Source organism: Equus przewalskii, chromosome 16 (genome assembly GCF_037783145.1).
Source record: "Equus przewalskii isolate Varuska chromosome 16, EquPr2, whole genome shotgun sequence".
In the NCBI taxonomy this organism is placed as follows: domain Eukaryota; kingdom Metazoa; phylum Chordata; class Mammalia; order Perissodactyla; family Equidae; genus Equus; species Equus przewalskii.
In genome coordinates, this window is record NC_091846.1 from 41,558,830 (window position 1) to 41,567,813 (window position 8,984).

At 41.6% G+C, this 8,984-nt stretch overlaps 1 protein-coding gene across 13 annotated transcripts in view; it reads right to left on the bottom strand.

Moving 5' to 3' along the window:
* Positions 1–8,622, bottom strand: part of PCDH9 (protocadherin 9) — an 880,956-nt gene extending 872,334 nt beyond the window's left edge. For 11 of the 13 annotated variants that reach the window (XM_070578887.1, XM_070578883.1, XM_070578885.1 and 8 more), the window contains exons 1-2: positions 7,978–8,622; positions 3,592–6,762 (exon numbers count right to left, since the gene is read on the bottom strand). In XM_070578887.1, coding sequence (XP_070434988.1) covers positions 3,592–6,627 — 3,036 coding nt within the window. In that variant the 5' untranslated portion in view covers positions 6,628–6,762; positions 7,978–8,622. The remainder of the gene's footprint in view (positions 1–3,591; positions 6,763–7,977) is intronic. The other 2 variants (XM_070578893.1, XM_070578892.1) reach the window with 1 other exon arrangement.
* Between the last annotated feature and the right edge of the window lie 362 nt (positions 8,623–8,984).

The window sequence follows — 8,984 nt, forward strand, 5'->3', positions numbered from 1 at the left end:
CCTCCAGCTACAATAAAACGGTTGTCAATAAGTGAGCTGAGAGTTGGGCTTGCAAAAACAGGGCTTTTGGAAATGATAATCTGAAAGGGAAAGGAGCTGATATTTCCTCTTCCAAGATGCTGATGTAGTGGTTCTCAAAGTGTGGATCCTGGACTGGTATCATCTATGACACCTGGGATCATGTCAGCAATGTGAATTTTCAGGCTAGACTCCAGCGGTACTCAATCAGAACCTCTGAGAGTAGGGCCCAGCGAGCCCTGTCTTAAGAAACTCTCCAGGTGATTCTGAGACACCTTACATTTTGAGAAATTTTAATCGTATTTTAAAAATCGTATCCATTAAGAATATCTTTTCTTTTTAAAGAAAATACCCCAGTGAGCTTATCATTGAAAGCCTTACTGGAACCGGCTATGTTGTCGTCCTCTTAACCCTCTAACAGTGAACTTTAATTATCTATGAATAAATATCAAGACATGATCTCACCTTAAATAAAAGGTAATTTCACTCAATCTCTGAATGCTAAGGGCACTCCTAAAAATTCATAAAAAATTATTTGTGAAAAATTCAGTGACAGACTTGCTATCTTCAAGGAAAATGTAAGCTTAGTCAAATAAAGTGGATGAAGAATGTGGTTTACGATTGCTTCATATATTCTTTGCAGGGTCTCACAAGGAAAACAGCAGGGGAAAAAGTCAGACAAAATAAGAATCAATGCACTACAAGCAAATCATGGTGGAAAGGTCAGACACTATATTTTCATTGCATAGACAACACAAATTAATGATATTTAAATTTGGTAACCCTTTACTCAAGAATCTTGCATTTTACCCACACATCAACTAGCACCATAAAGTGACAAGATGTTCTCGAAAGCTGGTGTTGTCATAAACTCTACTTTTTCAAAATTGTGTAGCTTCAGGAGCACATTTTGTGGAAAAGCCACTAGTTGAAGCGAAGGAGGTAAAAAGAGAATTTTTGCTTTTTAGCTTAACTAGAATATCTTCAGATAACAATCATATAGTTCAGTGAAAAAAAAATAGAAGGGTTCTATATAATTTATGTTCTTCATTCATAGGAAAACGCCTCTTTTATACTAAAATTGTACGTATTGTTATCACCATCACCTCTCCTTACTTCCAATATTCCTTTTCTCCAACATCGCAATTTTTCTTTCTCAGCATGAAAATTTCTAAAAGGTATAAGCAAAGCCATTTGCATAGCTCTTTATCATAACAGTGAATTATAGCTACATTGGAACACCAAAATGCCTACAAGTGCACAGTGACACATGGTCTCAAGGAATGTCTAAAACGCACTTTAGTTCCAGTTAGAGAATTACTCAGCATCCTATTTCAAAGATTACATCATACAAACAAATGTTCTTATGACTGACTAAGCCTCAACAAAACATCTTTTCCATACTTTGCTGAAATGCACTTAACATTTATGTCAGGGTACTATATATAGTTTCAACTTTTGAGAAGCCAGAAAAAGTGGGTCTGTACCTCAATTCTAACACCCACCATACTTATATGAAAAGAAAGAGAATGTGGGAGGAAGATCAGTATATTTCTTTAGAAAACAAATTTCAGATTTTATATTAAAAGTCTTAAATCATGTTAGTTTTTTCAAAATATGATGCAAATCGTAAAATATCATTAGTATATGGTGAGTGACCTTCACATTAAAAATAACATTAAAAAAAAGCCATTTTCTTTCTCTTCATTAAATAGCATATTCATATTTAAATCTATTTAGTTTTACAAATTACTTTTCTTACCATGACTAACTATTTACCAACTTTTACAAACCTTTACTAAGCTTGGAAATTTTCTAAATATTAAAAATTTAAAAATCAACTTCTTTTAAAGCTGAAGTTAACATGAAAATAAGTTGTTCTAACTTCAACTTATATCTAAGTCATATTCTCCTCTAGAACTTCTATACTGACATTTTAATTCCTTTCATTCTGTGCATTCAAACTCTAAGTATACGCACTTTTATATTTAATGTGCGTAGATATTTAATCTTTTGCTTTAAGAAATGGAGATTTTAGTTGTATAATCATAGGCATTATACTTAATGTTCTGACAGTACCTATGTGATTCACTGTCAAAATTATTTTTATAAATATCTTATGACCATGGAGTGTTAAAGTTACTCCAGATGAATAAACACTAGATGATGAGAAGGAGATGGCGTTTCAACAAGACTTTCCACCCCCCAACCCCCACAAAAAAAGCAAAAGGAAAAATCTCTTGAGTTTTCAAACACTATTCAGTGACTGTCCGTCCTATCCTGAAGATTTATTTTGCTTTACTTCATTTTCTGAAATCTATAGGTTCCTTATTTTTAACAAATTCAGATGGGCCATCACCGTAGGTGGACTCAATACCAACAAAGACAGAACTGAGCTTACGACATCCTAGAAAGGTGGTGCGGTGCGACCTAGTCACAAAAGAGCAAGCAAATGAACTTAAATGCTAGTTGCTCCAGAGCAACTATCATTAAATAAAAGGTATCTTTGGCGATAGCACCAGTTGGATCCTTCCCTCCCCCTTCTCCTTGCTACTGCGAGATTGGCACCTGGCCAGCACAAGCGACATGATACCCTAGTGCCATCTACAGGCTATTATTGACACTCAACTTTCATGGCAATAGACAAGCACCAGTGAAATAAATTAGACAGCGCTGCATTTAAATCTTTATTAACAAGGAATTATTACTAATTCTGGATTTGGTTGAAATATGAGTTTCTCAGCCTCTTAATCCCTCTTCATATGGCATATTTCACAGTTTAAAATGAGTTATGACAGATCACTTATGCATTACTAAGATGAGAGAATATTTACAATGGATTCATTCTTTTCTGTATAAATCAGTTATATCCAGGAGAAAGCATTCCTTTTTTTTTCTTTTCTTTTTTTTTTTTTTGGAAGAGTACTTTGGCCATTGTGGACAAGCTGCAAACCTCTCTATTCCATACCCAATCTACTATATTACAATAAACTCATCTGAAATCAAAGAGAAGACTTCCTATATGGCTTAGTCGCAATCTATCAACAACCATGTGCTTCACAGCTGATGTACATTTCATACTCTACTATCTTGTTTAGAGACTAAAAAAAAATTAACCCCTTTAGCAACCACAGCTCCGACATCATTACAGTCAGACCTTCAAACGTCATTTAAAACTTGAGATTTGAAGGTGACTTTCGAGATCAAAAAGTAATGTGAAAATCTTGAAGCAGTCAATTTGGAAACCCCAGGAGCAGAATTTGGCATATCAGGACAGGTTTTCTTCTTCAGCAAACATTATCTCGGGACATTTTGGAATAATTTCCTCTTTTCATCTTTTGCCATTTGAAGGAAACTGGGAGGTTAAATAATTCTCAGAACTCAGAAATTTCAAAGCTGTTCTAAAAATTCTTGACTGAGCCCCAGAGGAATAGAAAAGGGGTCAAGTTTTTTTTTTCCCTCTTTATAACTAAGCTAAAGTTAGACCAAAACAATAGACACACTGGCACGTTAATACTGGTTGACTGGGCACTTGTATGCAGTACTTATAGACCAGTAAAAGTGCTCGTTTACCTGTCTGGTGTGTAAGGGGCCCTTTGTCTTGAAGCCTCCTTGGGAACTGCACTCTGAGGCACTGAAGTGATCTGAACTAGTGGAAGAGCGTTTGGAAAGGGTGTCACAACCCCCGACAAAGGTGTTGTCCAAAGGGAGTTCCTGAATCACGTGATGCTTTTTCACAGAAACTGGAGTGTCTGGTTTAAGATGAAAAGCAGGCTGTGGAGAAGCAGATTTGTAGTGCTTGGCCAGGTCAGGGCTGTTAGGTTTGAAGGTTGTTGGAGGTGCTGGGCCCCAGTCAAATCTTCCTATACTTTGCTCCTCCAGCTCAGCTGGTAGACTTATTGTCCCATTGATAGGTTCGTGAACTGCATCATCGGGTTTGGACTCTTCAATTGTAACAAAGTTCAAAAGAGAGCTCTTGGGAGACTTTCTTTTCTTTCTTTTCTTTTTCTTGTTTTGTTTGTTCTCTTGGTTTGGTGACATCCATTCAGCACCTTGCTTGCTCCTCTGAGCTGCTTTGAACCTTGATGCATGGCGACAGCGCACCAGAACGGTGACGAAGATCACGACTATGACCACCATGGCGCCGGCGACAATGGCGATCATGATGGTGAGATAGTCCTCATTTTGATAGGGTTGGCTACTATCCCCTATGTTCCTGTCCAATGGGGTCTCCATAGTCCTGCGAATCAAGTCATAGATATAGGAGGCATTTCCAGCAGTGTCATTAACATAAAGAAATACAAGCACAAGTGTGTGCAAAGACTTAGGGTATCCCAGGTCACTTATGTTGACCACCAAACGGTGCAAGCCCACATCAGTAGGGGCTGGTTTTTCTTCCAGAGTAATGTTACCTGTGACTGGGTCAATCCGAAACAAGCCTTTATTGTTCCCACTCACGATTGTATACTTAAGTTCAGCGTTCATCCCAGTGTCAATATCCACTGCAAAAACTTCTGCTACCACGGAGCCAGGAATGGCTGAGAGGGGCACCAACTTAAAGGAAGTGTTAGACGGTGGAGAAATGACAACTGGGCTATTGTCATTGACATCCATGACATTGATAGTTACTTTTGCAGTAGAGGAACGAGGTGGTTGTCCTCCATCAGTGGCTTTGACATCAAAAGTGTAGGAACTCTGCTGCTCTCTATCAAATGAGACATTTGACTTTATGACTCCGGAATAGGGATCCAACACAAAATTATCATTGTCATTTAGAATGGAAAGAGTCACAGCTTTATTCTCTCCAGCATCTGCATCTGTCACTGTGATTACCCCCACAGTACTATACTTTGGCAGATTCTCAGACACAAAAAATTGAAAATGATTATGAGTAAACTTGGGGCTATTGTCATTCTCATCCAGAACAGTGACTATCACAGCCGCTTGGCTTTGAAGGGGAGGGGTCCCATTGTCCCGGGCAGTTACTGTAAAAATGAATCGCTCTTGTTCTTCTCTGTCAAAGACTCTGGAGGCTGTCAAAACTCCTGTCTTTCGGTCCAGATCAAAGAAGGAGGCATTCGGTCCAAGCTGATAAACAATGTCTGCATTTTTCCCACTGTCTTCATCTGTGGCACTAATAGTTGTTAAGTATAACCCACGTCGGTTGTTTTCAGAAACTGACAGCTCAATTACAGGCTGGTTGAAAATTGGTGGGTTGTCATTTTCGTCCTCAAGCTTAACCCTTACCAGGGCAGTCTGATTTAAACTGGGCTTCCCAGAATCAGAGGCAACAATTTTAAAGCTGAATTCTTTGGTGCCCTCATAGTCCAGCAAAGAAGAGGTCTCTAACAAATACTGGTTGTCGTATACTGCCTTCAAATGAAATGGGACCTCTCTTTCAATAAAACAGATCACTTTGCCATTCACATCTGTGTCCTTATCTGAAACTGTAATTAGGGCAATCTTTGTATTGACAGGATCTTTCTCAGATAAATACACTGTGCCATTGATGGGACTTATAATGTACCTTAGGTCTATGTTAGGAGGGTTATCATTTACATCAGTGACATTGATGGTAACCGTTGCTCGAGCGGGAGTGGAGCTGCCATCACTAGCCAGCACTGTCACTTTGTGAATGGCAGTCTCCTCTCGATCTAAGGACCTCTGAACGGTAATCAGCCCGGTAGTATTATTTAAAGCAAAGAGTCTTTTGGTTGCAGGGGCGACCTGGGCACCAAAAATGTACCGAATTTCAGCATTACTGCCTATATCTGCATCAGTGGCATGGAGCTGAATTACAGAGGTGCCTACAGGAGCATTCTCTGGAATATGCACCTCCACTTGACCCTCTTTAAACACTGGCCTGTTGTCATTTACATCACTTACTGTGACCTGCAGTATGGCTGTGCTGGATTTCTGTGGAGTGCCTCCATCCTCTACTTTGATTTTCATCACATAGGTATCTTTCTGTTCTCTGTCCAAGTTTTGCTGAACAATCAATTGCGGCCACTTCTCTCCCTCCGGAGTTTCCACGATATCCAGTCCAAAAACACTCTGCCCATTTAACAATTCATAATGCTGTACACCATTGAAGCCTGTGTCAGGATCTGTTGCTGATGGAATTGGAAAGCGGCTGTTGATCAAAGTGTTTTCTGGAATGGAAATATTGATGACAGGAGATGGAAACATGGGGGCATTATCATTGGTATCCTTAACAATTATTTTTATTTTGATCAGCCTGAAAAAATCATTGGGGAGGATCACCACCTCAAGTTCAAAGAAACACTCATTCTCCTCAGCATAAGAGGCGCCCGCACAGAGTTTTTCTCTGTCTATTCTATTGGAGGTTGTGAAAATTTCCCCAGTGCTACTGGATACTTTCACCAAAGGGGCGTCCCCAGCTTTAGAAACCAGTCTGTAGACAAGGCTGGCACTGGTCCCTGTGGCAGCATTGATGTGAGAAATGTTCAGATCCTTTGGTATGTTTCCTATGGGCACATTTTCAGGCAATTCCTCTCTAATAGTGTAAATAAGTTCTTGAGCTATTGCGGAATCCAGCCTTAAACAGGCAATCAGAGCAGCCAACAGGTAAAAATCCCTCAGGTCCATGATAATGTATTTATTTTCTTTTCCTGGATTTTAGGGTTTAAAGGTTCCCACTGAGGAATGATGCACGAATGGCAAGAGGAAGCGTGCATGGACGGGAGGATGCATTACATCTCATCGCTTATTTGGAGACAGCCACTGTCAACACAATCGTACAGACAATATTATTCTTCAGTAAACAAAAACACACAGTCACGAAATATCACAACACATTTTCCACTACACATTAGTAAACATGGCAGTTTGCTCTGCTACTGTTTGCAAGTTAACTCTGGGGATAAAAAAAACACTGAATATCCCCTGCTTGTTGCATTTGCTCAGAGAAAATGAAATTATCTACTTTTGAATTAAGGACAGCTGCTATTTTTACCTGTATTCACCTACACTGTTTTGCAGGATACTGTTTAATTCAAAACATGCATTCTTGTTCTCCTCTTCCCCTCCCCCGGCTTAGCCGCCTCCTGGCTTCTAACCAATCTCCCTTAGTTTTTTTAGGTGCAAGTGAAAAACACTAAGTATTTAGCTATGGTTCCCGCTAATTGCTTTGTCACATGTCAAATGTGATGTGTTTTCTTCTCTGCCACACTGAGTCATCTCTTTCTTCTGAAAAGACTATCTTTTTCTTTCCTCCCAGTTCTTCAACTGCCTTCTAGTACAATCTTACTGGGAAACAAGCATCCGGACATGCTACTGCAGCATCAGAAGCAATAGTCACCGGCCACTACATATCCTCATTGCCTAAAAGCACAATACCAAGACTTCAAATTTCTTGCCCAGACCTTGCTCTCATTTCTCCATATTGTCAAATTATCCCTATTAGAATTAATAAACACATTAAAACTTTTAAAAACGTAGAATAATATATGATTCCTTCTCCTAGAGGTGGAAGAGAGTGTCGAGATGTAAATGAAACGCAGCTAACATTTCCATGTAAAAGCACAATATTTTATACTGAGTATAAAGAGGAAAAAAAGGCAGTTTCTTAACCCTGATCTCTGGTTAAAATATAAGTAACATCTGCCACACATAAATACTGCAAACCAATGATGCAGGTAAAAAGGCTGCTGCTTAGATGCTCCCCTAACTGCAATTTAAATGGGTGCAAGCCTCCAGGCAGCTACCTACTTGAGTAGAACTGGTCAGTTCCCAAGCTCTAATCTTATCTGCATTAGGCTGCACGGTAGCTGATGCCCGCGATTAGTTCCGGCAGAGTGATGCAGGTAGGGATGCAGATACAGCCGAGTAGGTGAGCTCTGCCCCAACCGTCTACCCAATTACAAACATCCTTCGTCTCCACTGAGGACATCTCTAAACACAGAATTTACAATTGTGCATGCAAAACTTTACACTTACGTTAGTTGCCTCAACCTTTCCCCTTTGCCGGTATGCTGCAGTTAGCAATGATTTGTTCCAACACATAGAAAGCCATGCATCTGGTAGCACCAGTTTGGGGAGAAATCAGAAGCAGCAAAACGTTTCCTCCTTGTAAAATGTGTTGCTTCGGGCTGGCAAATTAGCAACTCCAGAGAACAAATTCACAGATTTGTCGTTAGTCATTCTCTCCACATTTCGTCTCTATTACCCACGGGGTCTGGGCTCTTCTGGTATTTAACACACACACAACATCCAGTTGCACTTCTTCAGCTTAGGGGTATTTTCCACAGCGTCAAGCATATCATTTCCCTCCGATGTTAATATCGCTTAAGTCTCTAACTTCTTGCAGGAAACGTCAGAGTTGGGGTGATGGTGATTCTCTGGCTGCTGTCCGGGGCGACAGTTGCCCCCAAAATTCCTAATTGGTTATCTCTTTCGTGCTTCAGAGACTCTAAGGCGCTCCTTCCTGTCTTGCATGCTCTCCTTCTCTCTCCCTTCTCCTCTGCCCCTCTCTCCTTCTCCCTCTCCTCTCTCTCCTCTCTCTGAACTGAATTTCTTGATATAACTCTCAATAAGCCCAGAGGGAGGGCGTGACGGCCTAGGCCCCGCCCCCGGCCCCTGATTGGTCCGCATCTTGCGGTGCGGGCGGCCGCAGCCGGGCCTGAGGGGGGGGGCTCGGAACAAGGCGCAGACTGTCTCCCAGCCTCTCCTCCTCAGCGCCCCCTCGGCAGCCGTGAAAACCCGGAGAACTGATCCTGGCCCCGGGAGAGCCGGCTTCCAGAAGGCGCACTGAGCATGCCCAGCAGGGTCCGGCCCGGAGGGAGGCGCCGACGCTTCCGAAGCCTAGGCGGACCGGTCCCTCGCCGGCGCGTGCGGGGCTGACAGCTGCGCGGGTCCGCGCGGGGCAGCGAACTGCCGAGCCCCGGCGGTCCGGCGAGCTGGGGCGGCGCGGGAGGCCGGCGGGGCGTGCGGGCGCCGACCCAGGG